Raw genomic sequence first — 22,095 nt, forward strand, 5'->3', positions numbered from 1 at the left:
AGTTCCGACGTAACTAAACGTGTAAGATAACTAAATTACCTATGGATACGAGAAACGCATGAAAAAGAGTAGATATCACTTTTTTAAATGATCACTCACCCTTTGCTCGTGAACGTTCTCGGAGTTCGATAAACGAATAGCATGCTACTCGTCGGCGTCAGGTAGAAATGATCGAAGTTAGCTGTTTGCGTCGTCTCGATCAAAAAGAAAAATTATAAATCAATATTAATCTATAGATTGTGTATATCGAACGCAAAGTAAATCTTGTATAACAAAGGCAAACAAAATTGTTCACACGCGGCATACATACTGTAGCGCACGCGGACGCGTCTTTGACTGTTTGAACGGCTACGCGCTGACACGATCAAGGAATTTGAGTTCGGGACGGGAAATTCCTGATGAAAGCATACGTGAACATGCGGGTTATCGAATTTTACGACAGGATGAATAATCGCTTCGTTCTTTTTTCGGGTACTGGGAATTAGGGTTCCGGTTTAGATATCCTACAAATATAATTCGTATATTTTTCAAGCGAACGTTGTTGATTACAAAATTGAGAAGTACATGTTATGTACTATTGTGTTCAAGTATACCCTGTCTTATGAGAGGTTCGCACACGGCTCTAGGTAATAAGTGATACGTGTTTTGCTTCAGCAAGATAACTTCCCCATCTTCCAATTCCAACTTTCCAAAGTCTGCTACACACTTCACCTGCAACAGGATCATTGCGTCTCAGTATCTTTAAAAACAGATTTGGATCATCGTTGGAAACAGATTTGGCTCTACAATGTGCTTACCTCCACATAAAGAGTTTTTGGAGGCAAGATATTCGTTGTTAGATTAAATCCTTGATCATCTCCCAGAGATCTCATATACGTGGCCAAAGATCTATTGTACGACTGAAACCATTGAACTTCAGCATTCAAGAGATTGGAATTTATTTCTGATGGCAAGATGCTACCTAGCTCCCACCGTAATTCCCTTATTTTCCTCATTCTGTTATAAATGTATGTTAGGACACATCTTTTATTTCTCGTCAGTGCTATGTGTCTTAGTTGCACCGAAGGCAATAAAGCCATGTTATTATCGTTCCTAGCAGCATTGCTGAAAGAAGTCTGTCAATCATGAATTCTTTTTCTTCATTGAAATGAATAAGTTTAGCACGATCATATTCACAAACCTATCAGTCATATTTGCATCGTAGAGAAAATGCATTTCAGCCAAAACTTGTTTAACTAAGTGCTCCTAAGAATGAAACGATCTTTTTAATTTGTTCTACTATCATTTTTAACTGAATGCAACTTAGAAAACCTACATTGAACGGTTGTATGTCAGAGCCTAAATCTAATTCTGTTATAAGTTTAGCAGCTTTTCTCCCGTACATGTTTCAAGATTATAATTATTAAACGATCACAGTACGATGCAACAATCAGTAGAACATTTAAAAACCAACTGTTGCTGCATAAAGATAAACAATCACTCGAATTGAATGGTGGTGACACCTTTAGCTTCGTTCGGCCGATAATCTCGTCCACAGCGCCACGCGTTAGGGAATCGTGAAACTCAACTGTCACAGCAGCGCGACAACAGTGATCCTTAACTACTTGTTGGACATTTCTCACATACATTGCGTTTGTTCTCTACTAGAGATAAAGGCAGTATTTCCAGAGTTGTTTCGCAATTATTTTCCTCGTAGAATCATTTGTTTTTCGAATTAATCAGTTTCAAATATCTTTTCGTACTTCATTCCGTTCGATAGGCTATTTGAAATTTGAACAATGCCGCGAATTCAAGATGACGGCTTCCACGGGAAGCTTTCGCCTATCACCAGTGTGTTTTCTTGTCGTTTGTTGTGTAGTGTCTATAATTGAGGAATGAACGGTTTGTCTGTTTAAAATCGACTTTATCGTCAACAATTCTTGTATATATGTTCGGGAAGAGTGTAAGCGTCGTTGCAGAAATGTTGTTAAACGTTGTTTGTTGCTCATTCGTGAGATAGCATCGTAGAAATGACTCCGAAACGAAAGGTACGTACTCTCGCTTCAGAGTTTGTATTATTCGTGTGCTTGACTTAATATTTTTATCGTTGCTGTTGAATGATAGACTACCAGCTCGGAATCCACTTCGACAAGTAGTTCTGATTCTTCGTCCAGTAGTTCGTCGAGCTCGGGCAGCGAGTCGAGTTCGTCCGATTCGGAAAACTCTAGCAGCTCGGCCAATAGTCAGAAAGTGTCAGATAACGAGAGGATAAAGAAGAAGACAGCTTTCCCTCAAAACAGACATGGAAAATCCAAGACGGATACTAGCAACGTTCCACCTGCGGAGAATAAAAACAAAGCACCGCCGAAAGGCAGATCTATGGCGTGTTCTTCGGAATCTGAGGAATTGCCAAGTAAAGTAAAAGCAGCGCCAAAAAGAAAACCACCAGCTAAACCTAAGGCAACTGCTACTGTAGCTCCTGTTGTTAAACAACAGAGATCACCTACGAAAGCTATAGCAGCAGCTGGACAACAGAAGAATACCCCAAATCCTAAGCCAGTTGCCAATAAACCAAATAAACCTTCTAGTAAGTACATACTAATTTAACACTACTTGTGTGTAAGATCATGCTCTTTCTTTTTCATAACTCATTCTTCTTTCCACTAGCTTCTGCAAGTGCTAATGGGAAAGGGCCTGATAAATCTGCAAAAACAACTTCGGAACCTGTACAGAAGAAGTTAAAAAAGAAAAGTATATTTAGTCCTGAAAATAGTAGCGAAAGTGACAGTGGTGTCCCGGCAAAAGTTAATACAGTGAAGCCTACAAGCAGTTCTATAAAATATGCGAAGACCCAGCAAGCAAAGCCAAAACCAAGCGATGTGAAACAGAAAGCTGTCGCACCAAGTAGATCTGGTATGTATCGGAGGTATGATTCTTGTATTTAGATGACTTTTGCTAAGTCGATCTTTTCTCCATTAGCTTTATTGGCAAAGTCTGCCCAGTCACAGAAGTCGGACAGTTCAAGTTCAAAGAGTTGTTCAGCGGGATCGGCTTCTTCGGGTTCCACGGACAGCAGCACCGATTCAGACTCCTCGGAGAGCGCTGCGAGCCCACAGCCTCAGATAAAGAAAAAGGACGTTCAGCCCAGTTCGACCATAACTGCTGGTGCGACTGCTCCACCAAAACGACCGTCTGCAACAGTCGCTCCCGTGAAACCACAGAAGTGTACGAAACGACAAAGTGAGTAAGATAACTTGTTTTTCGTAAATTAAGAAAGAAATTTATATTCAACGTCGATCCGAATTCAGGTACGGTAAAGAGCGAAGATGAGGCCGACGCGTCAGCTAGCGAAAAGGAAATGGACGAGCCCGGGGAAGGGGGAAAGGCGAAAACAACGACTAAAGGTAAACGAAAGCTGCAAACGAGGAAAGGCAGCAAATTGCTTCAGTTTCAAGCGAAGGCGGCCAGCGACTCGGAATCCGATACAGGTGCGATATTAGAGTATTATCGAATGCACTAACGTTAAATCCCTCCCATAGTCCTCGGATGTCCTCGATTCCCACTTAAGTTGATCTTACGTCTGACGTAATACTGTTTGTAAGTCCGTTGAAAGTTTTTTTTGCGTGTTCATTGTTTTGGAGTGACTTCGTTTTGGTATGTTTTCGTTCTCGTACACTCATCCTGTTGACGTTCCACTGCATCGTCGGTCTTAATGTATATTAGGCTAACGTAACAACCACCACCGTTCTTACGTAGTAAATGTCGATCAGTTTATTCGAGTTTGAGGTCGAAAGTTTTTGGCATGTGTGTTATCTTGATACGAGGCGGGTAGAAAATTTTCTACAGGCGGTGGATTTAGGGCCCTATGCTGCCTCCTTAACACAAAAAAGCAGTATTTGCTGTTCTGGATGGATATGGATTGGACATATATAATATATATGGGCCGTAGGAATCCGCTGGTCGATGGGACAAACGTTTTCGTATACAAAAAAGCATGTCCAAGGTGTCCTAAGATGCAGATACAGTCTTTTTGCTTACGGCGGCAGTATGGTTCTCAGGTACGGAAACGGTAGCGTGTAAACGTATCCTGCAAATTCCGCTGATCCGGTGTGATTTATCGAGAGTAGCTGAGAGCAAGAGGAGTACCAGCAAATCGCCGGTTAAACGTGCCGGGCCCAGCACCGCCGCCAGACACGCGCCGCCGGGAACCAGCAGGGTACCTCCGACCACCAGTGGTACGTCGAACACTGCCACCGTCACCGGAAGATCGGGACAAGGCAATTACGCTCGCACGCGGGTGACCAAGGAACGAGAATGTCCTTTGGCGCCGACGTGCGATTCTCGGGGACATCTGTCCGGAAAGCTCGATTCGCATTTCACTCTCGAGGCTTGTCCCGTGTATCACAACACCACGCCGCAAGCCTGTGTGTAAGTTGACTCCTACGACGTAACTTGCGAACGTATCAAAGAAATATGTCTATGTACATCTTTGTTCCTGTATTGCCAGTGAATTTTATAAAGAGAGAAAAAAGCGCGAAGAAGAACGGAAAAAAGCGATAGCATGCCTGGCGAAGAAGTCCCCGAAAGGCGTCCATCAAACGACCGAACAACGCAATCATCAGCTGAAAGTGAGAGAAATGAGAAGCAAATGGAAAGGCGGTGCTGGTGATGGAAACGAAAGCGACAGCAGTAGCGAGCTTCAAGGGAACGAGAAGGACCGGCAACCGAGATTAACGAATCTCACGCCGGAATACGATTTGAGGCTGTTCATGGAGGCACAGGCGATCGCCAGCGAAAAGATCGTAAGCATACGTCCTACTTCACGTACCACCAGGCGTTCGCAGGTGTTTTTGATCGTCTCCTTTGTCACAGGAAAAGGAATTGAAAGAATTGGACTACGACGGCGAAGGAAGAAACGCTGGCGGTACGCGAGTGATCGAAATGGGTAAATGGGAAATGGAAGTCTGGTATCAAAGTCCTTATCCGGAGGAGTTCAGTCGCGCTCCGAAACTTTATCTGTGCGAGTACTGTTTGCGGTACGCGAAGAGTCGGCAAGTTCTGAGGAGGCACCGAGAGAAGTGTCTGTGGAGACATCCGCCCGGACACGAGGTGTACAGGAAGGACAAGATCGGAGTTTGGGAAGTGGACGGGAAACGCTACAAGCAGTACTGTCAGAATCTCTGCTTACTGGCCAAGTTCTTCTTGGACCACAAGACGCTGTACTACGACGTGGAGCCGTTCCTCTTCTACGTGATGACGATCGGCGACTCCGAGGGCTGCCATACCGTCGGATACTTCAGCAAGGTGAGTCTCTCATTATACATGTTTAAACGACAGCAGCTCGTTATCAAATGCATATATTTTTAACGCGAACGTTAGCGGTAAACAAATACGTAGTATCATCGCGAATTCGATAATTGAACGGTCTGGCGCAATGCGTATTAAATTATAATGCGAATTATGAGATATCCCCTGCAAACACGTTCACAAATCGTTTATCGGTCGAGATATCATTTTCCCGTGCGAATTTCGCGAGCACAGTGGAAAATAAATTCGAATATAAAATCAGCGAAGGAGAAGAAGAAGAACAAGAAGAAGAAGCTGGTGGGCATGCAGACGTTTGCCGGTTTCATTTGATATGTCGTTAAGAAATAAAATCAAGCGAGGCGTAAAATTAAAGGTCCTTTAGCCGTTTCTTATTGGCGGGTGTCTCGTTGCGACAACTCGCAAACGGCGATATTAATGCGAAGCACGTGCTTGTACGTGCGCGACTGTGCGTGAACGATCGTGTCTCGCGTAGTTGTGTCTGTTAGCACTTGCGTAAACGGGGACCACGTTTACGTGATAGGCGTCTCTACCGTACGACCCTCGCGGTTAATATTAAAATCGTTTAGCCTGTTAAAAAGTGACGCTACGTCTCGTCTTTCTAACTATATATATTTTTTTCATCGTCACTGATACTCTAAAATGTGTGACACACCGCGTCATCCTCTGGTTCCGTCTAATTATGACGGCGAATTTTTGAGGACGGAAGAATGATTCGATAATGCAAATGTAGGTTTTTAAGTCGAAAGCGGATAAAAAGATAGCGGGAATTCATATTCGAAGGGGGAGGTACGACTTTCGTTTCTATTTTGTGGTTTACTAGGCCCGTAATGGCATCCGCGTTGCGTGGATTACTCGAACGAGGGTGGTGTATCGCAGAGAGGGTGTCTCGTACCTATGACCCCTCGTCGCCCGAGCGTTCCCGGTCCGTGCGCTCGGGTCGGAACGTCGGTGGGAAAGAGAGCGCGAAACGCTACGCACGCCTATTTACTCTGGAACAGCATCGCCAGAGTCGAAATCTTTACCGACGTTCAACGACCTCTGACCCTGGGAAGACGCGGCAGCCACCCCTTCGCAAAAACCGAAGGAGGGCGACGAAAATTTCCGACAGCCCCGAGCAAACGTTCGCTGTTCCTTTTCTCCTTCCCTCCGAGGATCTCGTTGTTCATGCTGAAAATAATCTGATCCTCTCGCTCTCTCGAGGAAATGCGAAATACGACAGGATGTTTCTTCCTCTCTCTCTCTCTCTGCCAGGTCTCAGACGAACTCGAATTCCACCTGAAAAATCGGTTCGTTCGCCTGGATTCTTGAAATTCCGGGAACCCAATTCGTCACCCCGAAATCGTTGACCCCCCGCCTATCACGGGAACACCGATGGCGCGATGATTCCCGTATCGATCGTTCCGCTCGGGTTACGACAAAACCTGGAGTGTGTCCTTACCAGGCAACAGATTGCGTTACACACACCTTACAGAAGGGCGTACCTAGTCCGCGGCTCGCCGCTTCCTGCATCCGCAGCGGCGGCACAGCAGCGGCAGCGGTAACGCGGAGTCAAAATCTTTATAGACGTTCAATGACCCCGACCCTGGCCAGACGGCCGTAGGGTGTGATAGTGTTGGCGGCCGACGTAGCCGGAGAGGGATGACGGGACGGGGGTGCGGTTGACGCTGGCGTACGTACGCTATGCGCTTACGGTGTGCAGTACCGGGCGGGTGGTTTAGAGGGTGGTCGATTTAGAAGTGGGGGACGCCGACGGCGGTGGTGGCTGGCGCAAGAGGGATGGTGGTTGCAGAGGACGCCGGAGAAGGGATGGCGGAACGGCAAGGGGAAAGAGGGCGTCGCCTGGCATCGGGTCGTCAACCTTTCTGCGGCACTGCGACGTCGGGGTCGTTATTATTTCCTCCTCCTTCTCCGACGCCTCCTACCACTGCCACCGCCGCCGCCACCGCCGCTTCTCTCTTACGTCTTTCTAGGCCTCGCGCTTCTCTCTTCTCACGCCGCGGCACCGTTTCTTCTCTCGCGATCTTGCCGCGTTTCTTCCCGACGTCTGGAACCTCCGCGCCTTCCGACTTCTTCCCGAACTTTTCCGTCGCGTCACCTCGGCCGCCGTGATCTTCCCCTTCGTTCGACTCCTTTGTCATCCGTTCGCGTTCCACCTTTTTCTTCGCGTCAACGCTCGCCCGAAAGCCTTCAGGATTCGGCACGCCCAATTCGCTGCTCTGCTAATTACCCTGTTGTAATTATCGAACCTCTCCTCGATTCTGTTGGTAACGAAGCCGAAGGGGAGGGAATCGTATCTCGCCCTTGCGCGTATCCTCCGGACGTTGGCCTTGAGACTGAAGGCCATTGACCCGAGCTAGATGGCCGTTGACCTTGAGTAATCCGGGCGTCGACCCCGGCTCATCGACTCGACTGACTCGGGTCGATCTAGACCTTGGGCGATACCAGCCGTGACCTTGAATGATTCGCCCCCACGTTTCGTCGGCGATGTGCACGCGGCGAGAGACGCGCTGGAAGCTCTTTCGAGGGGAGCGAAACGAGCGCAGTGACGGCGTCCACCCGTGAATTTATAAATTTCGTTATTAACCGTCCGCTCCTTCTTTCGGTGCGTTAACACGCTCGCGCCCTGCGTGTGACGTTGAATTTTTATCAATCCTGAACGCAGTCGTGCAGAAATTAAAAGAGGGTCGGGTCGACTCGTGAACATTCACAGCTTCCGGTCGATGCGACCAGTGGAAAGAATTTCGAAAAAACTGTTAGTCGGAGAACGTGACCAGCTCCTGGCAATTGTAAAATTTAACACGGAACGTCGTGTCCTCTTCTATTGCTTGGAATATCGTCGAGTATTTATGGACCGCAGCAAGTCGGATTAAATACGTCTCCGTGGGGCGGTTATAATTGCTGTTTACGACACGAACGATAATGGTGCCCGTAATCGTAATGCAATACAGTTTATGCATTCGCGAGAGGCCTGTTCCTTTGGATCCCCGAAAAAGGAGAAACGCGTGTCACGTGAAATCCAGACGGAACCGGTTTTCGGGGCCATCGGGTCCGAGATACTGGGGCCTGTCCTGCTCCTGAAATCCTTGCGACCTTCTGAGGATCCGACCAAAAGCTGTTCTAGTAAAACGAGATTTTCGATAGCCTTCGTGCTCGATTCCGACCGATCATTCTCCGCGTATCGGATTATAAACGGTCCGTGTAATCGAGTGGCCCCACCCCCGTTCCTCTGTCAATACCTGAAACTCTGTTAACGATCTTCCACAGAAGGGAAAACTATTTAACCGTTCCCTCCGTCTATCGTTCTTCGTCCTCTGACTGTACGTAAACGGGGGGAGAGTAAGGACACGTGAAGTGCCTAGAGTAAAGAGACTTATACGATGTTATAGGCGTTAAGGCGGTGTGAAACTCGATACGTTTCAAAAAGAAACCTCCGGCAATTAACGCGTCGATGAAGACGTATCTGCTTCCAATACGTCTCGTCTCGGGTGCAACGAGAGAATATTACGTGGGTTCGAGCGTATGCCTGGCAAACGAGACGACGGCATATCCTCTTACGTAGGTATTCCAGACAGAATCCCGCGTGAAGGAAGACGAGAAAGAAAAAAACGTGACGACCGGGGAACACGACACGCATGTCGAACACCGGCACCTACACGCCACAATGCCGCCCCTCGCGCTCTTCCATGATACGGATGAAAGAGTGTCTTTCGACGGAGGCGAAACGCCTAGAGTAGGCATCTCGAGAGCCGGAATAAATCTGCGGACCGCGACGCCACGTATTCCAATCACGCCGCCCTTATCGAGTTCGACGAGTAGACACCGAATCGATCCCTGAAAACGTTCCCGTCGGTACACGACGACGACGACGACGACGACGACGACGACGACGACGACGACGACGATAATTTCTGTGTAAGCTCCTCTCCGAGCTTCGCGAAGACGGATAGGAGAATCGGTGTATCCCGAGGACTCGTTTGCCTAGCTTCCGGTGCTGCGCCAGTTAGCCCCTCGCGAACTGTTCCACTGTGTATACCCTGAATAATGCATACAGAAATGGAACGCGCATTGTACCCTTCTGGAAACGAAGAGCGCGGAGAACGGAGATAAAAGGTAAAAAGGGAAACGCGGAGGAGAGGATGCGGAGAAAAGGATTAAGAGGCAAGTATCTCCGTCCTCGGGAAAAGAGAGACCGAGAACGGGGGGGTGTGTTCGCGCTGGGCCAAGGAGGATGACGGACCTGATGTTTGCAACGCAATAAATAGACAGGATCTGACAACGTTTATATCTCTGAAAGAGAAGAGGATCCGGCAAAGGCGTGTGCACCAAGACGAATGAAAGCGATGAGAGAGGATTGCGAAACGAGGATCGGAGGAGGGAAAAGAAAGGAGAGATCGTATGAATCGTCGGAGAAGAGGATCAGCGTGGAATTTAAAACGGAGCTTGGATCTTGTTCTGAAAATTTCTGCGTTTTGTTTCTCGTCTGAGTGGCCCTTCCGTTTCGTAAAGAGGCGAAGGTACATCGCCGTTCTCTGAACACACGCATCGAGACACGGGATATTTCGGCTTTGAAACGTCATCGAGGGATTACGCGAACTTTTATATCATAAATATGTACGATGCGAACGCTCGCTCGTGTATGATCTGTAATAGCCGAGATCCGAAGCGTTTATGTCTGAATAGTGTATAAAGAAGGAGAGGACCGCACGGAGAGGGGTAACTCGGTACGAGATATAAACGCCGGAGGATCTCTTTGAGTGAGAAGAAATTTGATTTCGTAGATAAATTTATTTATCATCGAGCCTGTCAAAGAAAATCATAAACCGAATTGGCCGTGAAACGGGCTGGAAAGGGGGTGAGAGAGAACGTAAGAGAATCATAAATGACGGGAGAACGAACGTTTCGTAGGAAGGGATTGCTCTTGGGAAGAAGAACTAAAGTCGAGAGATTGATGTTGCGGATGAATTTATTTTTTAAACAAGGCCGAGAAGAAATGGAAAATCCGGTCGAAGGATCGCCGGGGGGGGGAACGGGAACGGGTGCTGCGGAGGAGACAAAGAGCGAAGCCGGTGGAAGAAACGCAGTCAGAGGGTCGGTCGATTTTCCTTAAAAATATCCCGCAGACGTGGTACGAGGCGGAAAAGGGAACCGGCTCTCTCGGAAGGGGCGGAGGTGACGGCGCGCGAAAGGGACTGCACGAGAGCCAGAGCAGAAAAGGAAAGGGATGACGTAGGGTAACATGGGAGTACGAGGACGAATAGTAGTAGAGGTCGTCGATACGATACGCGGGCGGCCTCTCGGAGAAGAGGTTGGGGTAGGCTCACCCGACCCTCCGTCTCTCGTCCGCCTCGGTCGAACCATCCCTCGGTCTCTCCTCCCTTCTGCAAAACCTCACTCCATCCGGGGGTCGATCGATGCCAGACAGTCCTGTTCACACGACCAAATCCCGCCGAACACACATCGTCCCTAGGAAGTTGGGGTAGGGTAGAGGCTCTAGCCGCGACTTCGTCCCTCTCTCCTGCTCCTTATCCTGCTCGTCGCCACGAGTCTTGCTTCTCTCAGGCTTCTCCGCCGCGGCCCGTTCCTCTCGGTTATCGACGTCGCGTCTCGTGACGGAGAGCCGCGAGCGTACTCCGTCGCGGTTTCTAGTTTCTCGCACGTACCACCTTCCGTCTCCTCTCCCGTTTCTTTCGCTCGTCGGCGAAGAATCCACGTGGTCGAACTTCCTGCCCGTTCAGGCGTCAGACTCTACACCGCGATCTTTCGGACGTTGTTCGCGGTCTTCGTATCAGACCTTGACCTCCGCCCCCAAAGACGCGAAGTCTGCGGCGTGACCATACGCGGTTTCGGCGAGGAAAATGGGATCGCCTCGCGGAGAGATCGGTAGGCGCCGCTCTAACGACGGGAATCTCGTTTCTGGGAAAACCCGTGTTCCAGTCGTTTCCAACTGTACACGTGTCATACCCCGGGAACCGTGCCCACGCGTTCCATCGCAAACAGGATTAAAACACGCATACGCACACCAGCAACGTTCGACGCGTCCCCAGAATTAATAGGCATTGTCGCAGTATTGATCAGACATCGATCCCGGAGCTTTCCTTTCCACAATACGGTATGATTATACAAAAGCCCATTGTTCAAGCCGTGGAAACGGCGACTTCGAAATTCCCCATCGGCGACGTATTCGTTTTACGATCTTCGAACGGCCACGAAACGAGCTCTGCCGAGTCTCCGCGTTCGTTCGAACGACCTAACGTTTTCACATCAGTACGATTCTACGTGTTTTCTTTCTAAAATCCTTGGAACGCGTATCGGGTCGAGATCCTTGGCCAATTGCGCGGGCAGGAAATCTGCGAGGAGCTTCCAGCGAGCGAACGAGCCAATACGCCTTGGTCTCGGTCCAAGAGGATAATTAATAAGTCCGCAGAGTTTTTCGCCCGGCTGACAATATCGGGAAGCCGGGAGTATTTTTCCTCCGAGTCTCATGGGACGGGAACGTGTCAGAGATAATCCACGAGACCGTCGGAACCTCTGCTCCGCGGAGTAGCTGCCACTGATAAATTTACAATGTTCTCTCTAGGCGCGTCCGACCGAGGAATTTACTTCCTCCATTGTCGCTCGTTCGTTTCCTTTGTCTTAAACGAACGCGATAAATCTGATTGTACACGAGGTTGGGAGACCACTCGGACGTTTCGCTCGGTGGCCGGTTCGGGACTTCCTTCCGGGCTGCGATTCGAACGTCTTCTGGTCCATTAGAGGAATACGTGGCCAGTGAATCTACCGATATCACCGACCGGCACGAAACTCAACGTACACCCCGTACGTTAACAGGAACGCTTTGTTCGGTATAAAGAAAGTGGAGGAGGAAACTCGGTGCATCTAAATATAGAAGTGACCGTCGCGAGGAGCCGTGTAACCTTTAGGCGACTCTCACACCGTGTCGCGACTCTCTGGCATCGATCACCACGCGGTGCATACCGAAACGGAGACAGCCGTGACTGTTGGTTAAATTTGTTACGCGTTCGACTTGTCCTCTCCTCTGTCGATTTCATATCCGTAAGAACGGGCGTGCTATGTCTCTCGATTCCGTTTTCTGATGCAAAGCTTGCCCGTTGCTCGCACTAGTCGGCCGGGAGAAAGGAAAAGAGAGGATTATTAGCCGCGAGTCTCTCGTTACTCGCCACGTAGACGTTCGTTCACCTACGCGTGCCTCTGCTAACTCTGTTCGACCTGTTTACGAGGGAAAAGTATGTTCGGTATCAGAATTTATGATACTGCAGACCTTTTTACGCTCGACAAGGGATTCCTTTCCGTGGATCGATAACGATCGCGTTCTGCGGGAGGCTTATCGGTCGCGCCAGCCGACCCGTGATCATCGTTATCTCCCGCGCGCAATCATTTAATAATGAATCATATCGGAGAACGAGAAAATGGCTCGTCGAAGAGAATCGCGATGGTCGCCGCCGCGCTCACCTCGGGGCGAAATCGTTACCGTAGTAGTGGCTTCTAGACGAAGTCAGAGGGAAGATGCCGAGTATCGATTCTCGGAAACGCTGTATATCTATCGGACAAGCTGCGCTCTCGCGGCCTCGGGTAGCGTCGTCGCGTTTTCGGGGTTCCTGCTGCTGCTCCTCTCGAAAACGGGATCTCGCGATTTTCTCCTTCCTCGAGGCACGTTTCTCAAAGACGCGACGCGATTCGCAATCCGGCGTAGCAAATCGATTTCGTCGAGTCGCAATAAAAAGGGAACCCGGAGGGAGAAAAAGCGAGGAAAAGCAGTGTGTGAGTGGCTTTCTTGCGCGAGCAGTCGGTGGGGATATGGAGACGTCCCTGAGTGGAGCACGGACTACTGGCCCAAGGACGTCTCGGGGCCCAGATTCTCTCCTCTTCTCTTCTCCCTCTCGCCGACTTCCTCTCTCTCTCCTTTTCGCGTCCCCCGCGTTCACCTTTACAAACTTCGTCCCGTGCTTCGTTTTATCGCAGGGCCCGAACCTTTCCTCGGCTTTCCGAGCTTTCGCTCGCCTCTCTTTTCCTCCGACCTTTCCCGCGGACGATCCTCCTCGTTCATCCTTTGACACGCGGATAGGCGAGCATAGGCGAGTCTCCTCGAGCCTTGTGTCCTTCGGCCCGTTGCTGCCCCACTCGGCAGTTAGCAACAGCACGGCGGCTGCCATGGCCGGAAATACCGGGTGTTCGAGTTATACCCAGCACCGTTCGCGGGCCCGGCGAAATGGGTCCGGGGAGCGTAGAATGATTAACGACGGATTGTACGCGCAGTGGCCTCGAAAGGTTCCACCTAAACCCAACCGAGATCGCGCTAAACAGACTGCTTCCAATTTCATAATCTCCAAACGGAATTCAGCATATTTATGGAACACATACGCGTGTATCGGTCAAGCAACAATTTCGTAATACCGAAAACCAGTTTCGAATTTCTTAAGTAATGGACTTTCGGTGTCTGCGAGCCGCGTCGATATTTTCAGTTTTCATCGAGATTGATGGATTGCTTTTGACGAAATGCACAAAATCAGTTCTGTACCGTTGCGCTTCGCGTTTAATTTTCAACCCTGGGAGAAAGAACGTATCCACTGGCGAACGATGATCGTAATTGCGCGATACCGAGCGTCGCCGTCGATCGACTGGAACCGCGTCTTCCTCCTTTTTGTCGCCTTTCCATCGTCCACTCGGTTCGAAATGAAATTTACTCGAAAGCGTGGATCCTCGAGCGCTCTTCATACCCATCGCGATATTTACTGAACAAATTTGCTCGCCGGGTCGCGGCTGCAAAACCGGCAGCAGCGGCTTGTTCGTGCGCAAGAATCTTAGCCTCGTGTTATGAAAAATTCGTCGAGCATACACTCCCATGGATTATAGATGTAATTTCACGCGAAATTTATCTAATCACCCTTTGGCCTGCGATTACACGCCGCACCGCCGTCAGCACGTAGGTGTACGCCCACCGACTGTCGCGTTAAAAATACCTTTCGCGAAAAATTGACGTGTTCATTCGCGAGGCGACGGGGCTCTATATTTAAAACGGGATATTTTCACCAGTTCCGTCGACCGGTCCCTCGAGAGCGAATTCGTTCGGCTCGAGAATTCGAAAAAAGAACCGGAGTCGCTTAAGGATGTATATAGATATATACTGATATAGACTGTTTTTTCGTTTTCTGCAAATAACTCGTGAACTATCGATGCTAGCGAAAAAGTTTTATATAGAAATTGTAGCTCTCGTCGTCAGCTACAAAAGACGTCTGATGCAATCTTCTCGTAGGTCTAACGGTTTAGGAGTAATTCAAGAAAAACGAAATTTTTTGCCAAAAGTTGGCTGATTCGACGGTGGGAGGGTCGGATTTTCTTACGACCTATAAAATGTTAATTAATCATAGTTAACTCGTTAAATATCGAAGTTAGAAGAAAAACAACTTTCATTTGAAGCATTTTTCGAAATTTTGAGGAAAAAAAAAATTTCGATTTTTCCGACAATTTTCCAAGGGGTACCCCTTCAGATTTTGCGAAATTTTCGTTTTTTGCCAATAACTTTTAAACCATTGGAGATACGGGAAAATTGCATAGGACCTTTCTTGTAGAGGACGACGAGATCTACAATTTCCATATAAAAATTCTTCGCTAGCGTTAATAGTTTCCGAGTAATTTGCAAAAAACTGTTTTTCCGTTTTTCGTCAATTACTCGCTAACTATTAACGCTAGCGAAATATTTTTACATGGAAATTGTAGATCTCGTTGTCCTCTACAAGAAAGGTCCTATGCAATTTTCCCGTATCTCCAAGGGTTTAGGAGTTATTGAGGAAAAACGAAAGTTTTTTCCAAAAGTTCGCCGTTTCGACGCTGGGATGGTCTAATTTTGTCAACATCAATAAAATGCCAAATAATCGTACGTAACTCGTTAAATATCGAAGTTAGAAGAAAAATTCATAGAATATTCCTTGTAGAGGACGTTAGTACCTACAACTTATCTTAAATTCATAATTTTTTATTTTTTAGGGTTAAAAGTTTGGAAAACTCACTGACATTTTTCATAAAAAATCATTGGTCTTCCGACGTTTGATATCTTTTTAATTATAGGAAATTCGTTTTTCTAAGGTACATAAATTTTTGGCATTGACTGTGTAGCCAATAATACATCTTTAAAAAAGAGAGAAAGCCTGTTCCTCCTTCGATGTACGAATTGATAATCCGCGCTCGGACTGTTAATAAAACACAATTCGGTTCTGCGAAGAATACGTCACGGCATTGAAAATATCGTCAGTCGATCGCGTGTTTCGTGACGAAGGTCGCGACGCATTTTCGTCACGTTGACGTTATAATACATGCATTGTGTCTGGTACACAGACGCCTGGGCGGAGCTTCTCCGGCTATGCTAACTAGCTGCGAAATGCTACCAACGAAAATATTATTCCGCTTTCCATACTCCGTATACTTAAGCGCGTACGTAAGCGCGGCCGAGGCGTCTGAACCTTTTGTACCCCGTCGGAGGCTGCGAAGTAGCTTGATCCCGCGCGTCGCCAGACGAGCGAAGCAAACCTGTTCCTTTAATCGCCGTGCTGCCAGCCGATTCATTTTTTAATATTTCGCTCAAAGACGAACGCATTTCGCGAACGTAGAATCGGTTCGAACCAGACAAACTCTTCCGACAGATGCTCGATACCACCGATGCGTCATGTTTCAGGAGAAGAATTCTTTCCTGAATTACAACGTGTCCTGCATCCTGACGCTGCCTCCTTACCAACGCCAGGGGTACGGCCGACTGCTGATCGACTTCAGTGAGTACATTTTTCCTAACACTTGGATTGAATCAAGCCTGACTACAGCGAGCGAGTATCTGAGTAACGACGTTTCACATTGAACGTCACTAGATTTTTCCGAATCGTTCTCGCGCCCACTTAGCGTGCGTTCAGCCTTGACGCGAACCGAGATGGGACGATGACGACACCCGAACGAAATCGAAAGTACAGCCGAAATAGGAACCGTGGTTCACACAGTAGGTACCACCGCGGTGTTTTCGTGTCGCGGTCTCTCTTGCGGTCGCCTGCGATCGAAAGGTCCGGCACGCGCCGTCAAAGAGCTCGGTTTTCTGTTGTTAAACGACCGCAGCAGCCGTAGCACGAATTATCGTTACCAACGCCGCCGATTACGAATACAGGGATCTTGCGTTATTCATACAAGAACGGTTCATCAGATTCGTAGGAAGGTGTGACAGAACGGAAGGGAACGAGCGAAGCGTGCGACGTGACTCGGGGGTCGCGCGTAGAGTTGAAAAACCGAGCTCTCGTCATCCCCGTTGGGCCGCGTACACCGCGCCGCGGAGCGTACCGTTGATAATTAAACGTGGGCTTTTTGCCGTGACGTCATTTTCATTGATGCCGACGAGTCGGCGAGGAGTATGGGTCGCGCGTAGGGGTAGCGCCGCGTCAGACGGCGCGAGGGAGGAACGGGGTGGCCGGGCTTGTGGGTCGACGTACTATGCGTCGGCCGCGGCGGGGCCAGGGGTAGGTTTAGCCCTGCCGGGTTTTCCGCAGGGGACGCCGTGGTAGACGGCTACTTGGACTCCGGTGGTGGTAAAACGGTACCAAACCGGCGACGGGTGACGGTGACGGTGGTGGGAAGCGTCGCGGTGGTAGTAGTGGTGACGGATAGTGGAGAGCACGGCATAGGTTGGAGTGGAACGGTTAGCGGAAAGTGCGACGCCCGGCGTCTCGCCGCATCGATCGACCCCCACGGTCGCCCTCTCGCTCGTTCTCTCTCGGTCGGCTCACACACGCGTCCACCGACGTACACGCACAGGGATTCGTCTGGCACGTACGCGGGGTGTGTCTGATGCATCTTGTTCCGTCGAGAAATTCCTAGCGAGAACTCGACGGCCAGACTCCGTGAAAACTCTGGACTCGTCTCTGATCACGTTCGAGAGCCGTCCGTCGGTTTGTTTCCTCGAACGTTTTCGTAGGTACCCGTCGAACCGCACGCGTACGAGAGCTCGTATCGGATTTTAAGTAGCGCCTCATTCATATGTGCGTCGGCTTTATTCTCTTGTTCAGAAGGTCGTACTATACGTCGAGTCGCGCGTGGACCACGTGCTCGCCCGACTCGGCCGGGAAATGTATGTTACGTGAACGTCGATACTGTCATCGAGGGGTCGATGATACACCGATGACCGGCACTCGGACTTTTAACGAATCGCCGCGGTCGGACACACCCTTCGGGGTTCGACGGGGAAACACAAGGAGAGAGAGAGAGAGAGAAACAGACAGACAGGTGGTATATAGGGTAGGGCCCTAGAGCGATTTCCACCTGGTTCGATTGGAAGCAGCGTAGGGCTGGTGATCGTATGACCTCCGGTGACCTCGCCCCACGGGAGCCTCGTGGGTAGAGGATTGGCAGGGCTACCGCGACGCCCTTTTCCTCGTCGTAGGCAGCCGGAGGAGAGGGATGAGAGTCCGCGAAGCCTCCCCGACCGGGCTGCTGTCACGTCGATCCGTCCACCCTGCGCCCCCCTCTCTCGCCAGCTACCGCTTCCTCTTCGGCCCTCGTTGTTCTCTCGTCCTTCTACTCACCGCGCAGCGTTTTCCTCTTGCTCGATTTTCCAACCGCCCTCTCCTTCCCCGGCGAGCATCCACCATCGCCGATCCCGAAAGTCTGCAAACTGAACGGACGCGTAATGAATGCGCCGCTACCTACTACCCGAAGCCATCGCCGCGAGGACGAGTGAGAGAGAGAGAGAGAGAGAGAGACAGAGAGAGAGAGAGTAGTAAAATCGAGTAGACGCGGAAAATTAGAGGAAAAGAGGAACGGTACGGGACGGAGCAGGAGGGCGCGACGAGGTGGTGAAAAAGAATTGGGGGAGGAGGACGGCGGCTGTGAGACAGAGGGTAGACCGTCCTCGCCGCGGAGGGCCGGTCCGAGAGAAGGAGGAAAAGGATGGTCGTTGAACCCCTCAGCCTCCGGGACGTCCTGGAATAATCCCGGCACAGGACCGACGACCGACCGGTCGGCCCTTCTCTCGCGAGCTATACTCTCAGCAAAAATCGTCTCGTCTCCCTTTTTAACCATCGTGCTCCCGACACCTGGCCAAGTTCCCTCCCTTCTGCCTCGTTCCTTTTTCTTTCACCTTTGAACGCAGCCCGGGACAGCGTTATCGTCTCGACCTCGATTATTCGGATAATGAGAATTCCGCGGTTATTTCGGGACCGAGGATGCTTCCGCGAGGACTTCGCTTGGCCACCGCTGGTCGTTGAACTTTACGGCTCCGTAGACCGACATCCACGCGTCTCGGAACGGGTCGTTATCGCAGGGAAAAACGAGGGAAGATAGTTTTATCGCGGTTTTCTCTTCGAATCGCTTCTCGCCGGTCAGAAGGAAAGCTCGTTCCATTGTCCGTCGAGGGCAATTATCGTGGTGTGGTTCCGCGCGCTAAACGGTATCGAGAACCTCCCGGGTGAACTGGAATATTCTCGGATCGATGCTCTCGCGTGTCTTTTTAAGAGTAACGGCACGCCGATGCAGAATCAATACGCCTCGCGCGTGTCCGCTTCTTCTCGCAGATATAACGGATGACCCATAAACGGCGAAATCTGTTTAGCCCGACCCCGATGCAATTTATTTAATTAGTTCATTAGTTCGGGCGAGAAACCTTATCCGGTTCTTCTAAATTCTAATTAACGAGAGGAAGGTTCGAGTCCGATTTTTTTTCTGATACCATCTTCGCAGGATGCGTCCGACGAACGAGGCGTGACGGACGTTCAACCGGACACTGCCGGCGCGCAGTCCTCACCGATTCTTTTTCTCGCGTCGAAATTCTTCGCGATCCGTGCGAAACGTGTTCGCGTTCGACCGATCGACTGCGAACCGGGCGCGAAGTTGAAAATAATTTTCGATACGGCACTGCCGCCGCAGCATTTCATCCTTCGTCGGTCACTGACACCAGAAATAGCTTATAGCGGTGGCGGCGTCGATTCAGGATGGATACGAGCGCACTATTATGTGTGTGCACGTGAACCGAGCGCGCGCACGGTCTCTGTACCTATGCGGCTTCGACGGCTACCACCGGTATCTCGCGGAATTGGAATTTCATAGTCCGTCTAGTGGTCCGTGCACAAGAGCGTAATGCAGTTCCTAAGTAATGAGAGCGTATTACGGAATATTAAATGGTAACGAGGCGAGGGGGTCTCTGTCCACCGTACACGACAAATTCATTTTAATAATGAACTAGCGAGTGCCATTGTCCCTACGCACGTCGACGGGTCAATAATTTCGGATCGATCGACACGTCGAGTTCCCTCGCGTGATCGAGAAAAATGAATTTGAGAATACATGTTGGAGTATTTCAAACGAAACACGTCGGTTTTGTCCAGGTTATTTATTGACGAGGGTGGAGAAAAAGATTGGCTCGCCCGAGAAGCCGCTATCGGATCTGGGCTTGATCTCGTATCGCAGCTACTGGAAGGACGTTTTGCTGCAGTACCTCTGCAACTTTGGGGGCAAGGAACTCTCCATTAAAGGTAACGCAATATCGGGCTCGGCGGAGCCAACACGCCTTCGCACGCTTTTGACCGATTTACGGTAGTCGCGTTATTTTAAGAGCCCGTCGGGCCACTGCGGAGAGGAGAGAAGGAGAACGGTTACCCACGCGACGTTCGAGCTCGTTCGATACCCGTTTTTCCGTATTCTTTTACAGATATCAGCAAGGAGATGGCCATCGACTCGTACGACATTGTTAGCACCCTGCAGGCCCTGGGCATGATGAAGTACTGGAAGGGCAAGCATATCATCCTCAAGAAACAGGTAAGTCGTTAATTTCGAATCAAAAGCTTCGCTTGATTTATAACGACCGGCTCTTACGAGATTGAGTAATTCATAGCCGCATAAATCTATACTATGGATCCCGCGCGAGAACCAATCGTGTATTGTGCCGCGTGTAATTGAACTTTGCCGAGACGTGGCAGAAATTGTAAACGGGAACGATTTCGCGAAATAATGATTGAGAGAGCGAGCGAACGGAATCGCGTCCAGGGAGGAAAAAGGGGAAAAGGTGGAGAACCGTTGAAATAATTTCAGGACGTGATCGACGACTACAAGGAGAGGGTGAAGAGACGAGGACCCGTCTACAAAGAGATCGATCCGGAGTGTCTGAAATGGAACCCCTTCCAGCCTCCCAAGACGCCCTCCGCCTCGAACTAAGGTCTGCAGCAGAAGCTCGGGAATGACGCCGACGTCGCCGTCGACCTTCCCCTCGTCTGTCCTCGTCCCTCACGTTCTCGACCGAGGGCGGCGCTCCATCTCTTTCTACTTGTTCCTCTCGGTCGTCTCCTGGGTTTTTCCACCTTCCAAGCTCCTACGCGTTCTCCTTTTAGCCGTTCTTCTCTCTCTCTCTCTCTCTCTTCCCTTCGTTTGTCGGAAACACTTTTTATTGCTCGATTTCGTGAAAACTCCTTCGAGAAGTTCCCGGACAGCCTTCGGACACCTCCGCGGGACATCGAGGTTAACGAGCGAACGTTGTTTTCACGGTGTTACTGTACCCCCGGAAATCCTACGACCGGTAAGTCCGAGGACGACGAAGTAACTTCGCCGGAATGAATTTTCCCATTTTAGTACAAAACTTTCCTCTGGAAATTCCGTTAGGAACGCGCGGTACTTAGAGCACGTACGTATAGTATAGTCGTTGTTTCGAGAACACGTGAACGAGTGAGAGATACGTTTATTGATCGCGCTAGCCGGCGAACGGTGCACGCCGAGCAAAACGGAAAATTTCGAAAGGCCCGATTGAACGTGAAAATAGCTTGAAAGCTATCGAGTCAAGGTTGAACGGGATCAATTTAAAACCGACACGCCATGTTCGGCCGTCGAGAAAAATTTGGAAAAAAAGTCTGAATATCGGCCACGGATTTAAAGAGAGTTTTACCGGTGATCCCGAATAGAAAACGTAAAAACGTAAAATCCTAAGCTCTAGAAAAGTGAGGAGGTACATGCGGCGGCGATGGTCTACGGTTGCAATACGTTACGCAATAGTGATATAAATTTACTACGTTAATTTATTGAACGAATGTAAGTAAATAAGGACGGAGTGAGCAACGTAATTAGTGATTTTTACGCCGATTGTATATCCTGATCTCTCCGGGGTTAGACGAACAACGTGGATATGTGTTGTACATTGAAATGGAGGCGTGTATGTTACGCATATGTGTATAATAAAAAATTTATTTATATTATTTTAACCTTTGAACGAAGTTCGATACAACGTGTGATTATCGTCGACCCTACCCCTCGATGATTCATCAATTCGACAATGTTTCACAAGTCCACATCTACAATGTTCCACGAGTCTACATTTTAAATCGCAGAATGCTATTTATAGAGAAATACAATTTTTATCGATGAAAACGAACATATACAATGTGGCGCAGGATGATTGGTCTGCGCGCGAGCCAAATAATTGTACAAATATTTTTCCACCTATTTTATCGCCGTCGCTACGGAAAAACAAACGACCCGTCGAACGCTTTGCCCGATTTCCGGAAACTGATTTCCCGCGAGTAATCGCGACACGCGTTTCCGCGAATCCGATCCATTCGATTTTACGCCTCGTTAACCATAGACATTAATTCTGTCGTTCTTCTTCGCCCGAATCGCCATCCGTGAACAATCGATCGAAACGCGGCAAAGGAAACCGGAATTACATTTAATTCAGCGGCTAATCAGACATAGTTTCCACGAGCTGCTTCGATGATTCACACCGGACTTTCCCGTTAACGCAATCATTCCGCTCGAAACCGCCGA

General features: G+C 49.3%; 2 protein-coding genes across 4 annotated transcripts; one reads left to right on the plus strand and one right to left on the minus strand.

The window, feature by feature from the left end:
- Positions 1 to 501: 501 nt before the first annotated feature.
- On the minus strand, positions 502 to 1,553 carry LOC108623784 (Partner of Sld Five 1). Its single transcript, XM_018022580.2, has 4 exons — positions 1,316 to 1,553; positions 1,181 to 1,245; positions 798 to 1,104; positions 502 to 711 (listed from the first exon to the last, which is right to left on the minus strand). The coding sequence occupies exons 1-4, from the start codon at positions 1,382 to 1,384 to the stop codon at positions 568 to 570; spliced, it is 585 nt and encodes a 194-aa protein (XP_017878069.1). The 5' UTR covers positions 1,385 to 1,553; the 3' UTR covers positions 502 to 567.
- Positions 1,554 to 1,750: 197 nt separating this feature from the next.
- On the plus strand, positions 1,751 to 21,541 carry chm (lysine acetyltransferase chameau). 3 transcript variants are annotated; one of them, XM_018022578.2, is made up of 12 exons: positions 1,751 to 2,027; positions 2,104 to 2,566; positions 2,647 to 2,892; positions 2,959 to 3,219; positions 3,288 to 3,467; positions 4,038 to 4,407; positions 4,487 to 4,781; positions 4,852 to 5,283; positions 15,995 to 16,088; positions 19,674 to 19,820; positions 19,997 to 20,103; positions 20,377 to 20,499. In XM_018022578.2, exons 1-12 carry the CDS (start codon positions 2,010 to 2,012, stop codon positions 20,497 to 20,499), a joined length of 2,736 nt encoding a protein of 911 aa, XP_017878067.1. In that variant the 5' UTR covers positions 1,751 to 2,009. The 3 variants fall into 3 exon arrangements, with proteins under 3 accessions (XP_017878067.1, XP_017878068.1, XP_017878066.1); XM_018022579.2 differs by having other exon boundaries at positions 1,801 to 2,027; positions 4,107 to 4,407; XM_018022577.2 differs by having other exon boundaries at positions 2,010 to 2,027; positions 4,026 to 4,407; positions 20,377 to 21,541.
- The last annotated feature ends 554 nt before the right edge of the window (positions 21,542 to 22,095 follow it).

The sequence above is a fragment of the Ceratina calcarata genome, unplaced genomic scaffold, assembly GCF_001652005.2.
Source record: "Ceratina calcarata isolate Rehan_Ccalc_2016 unplaced genomic scaffold, ASM165200v1 scaffold289.2, whole genome shotgun sequence".
Classification (NCBI taxonomy): Eukaryota; Metazoa; Arthropoda; class Insecta; order Hymenoptera; family Apidae; genus Ceratina; species Ceratina calcarata.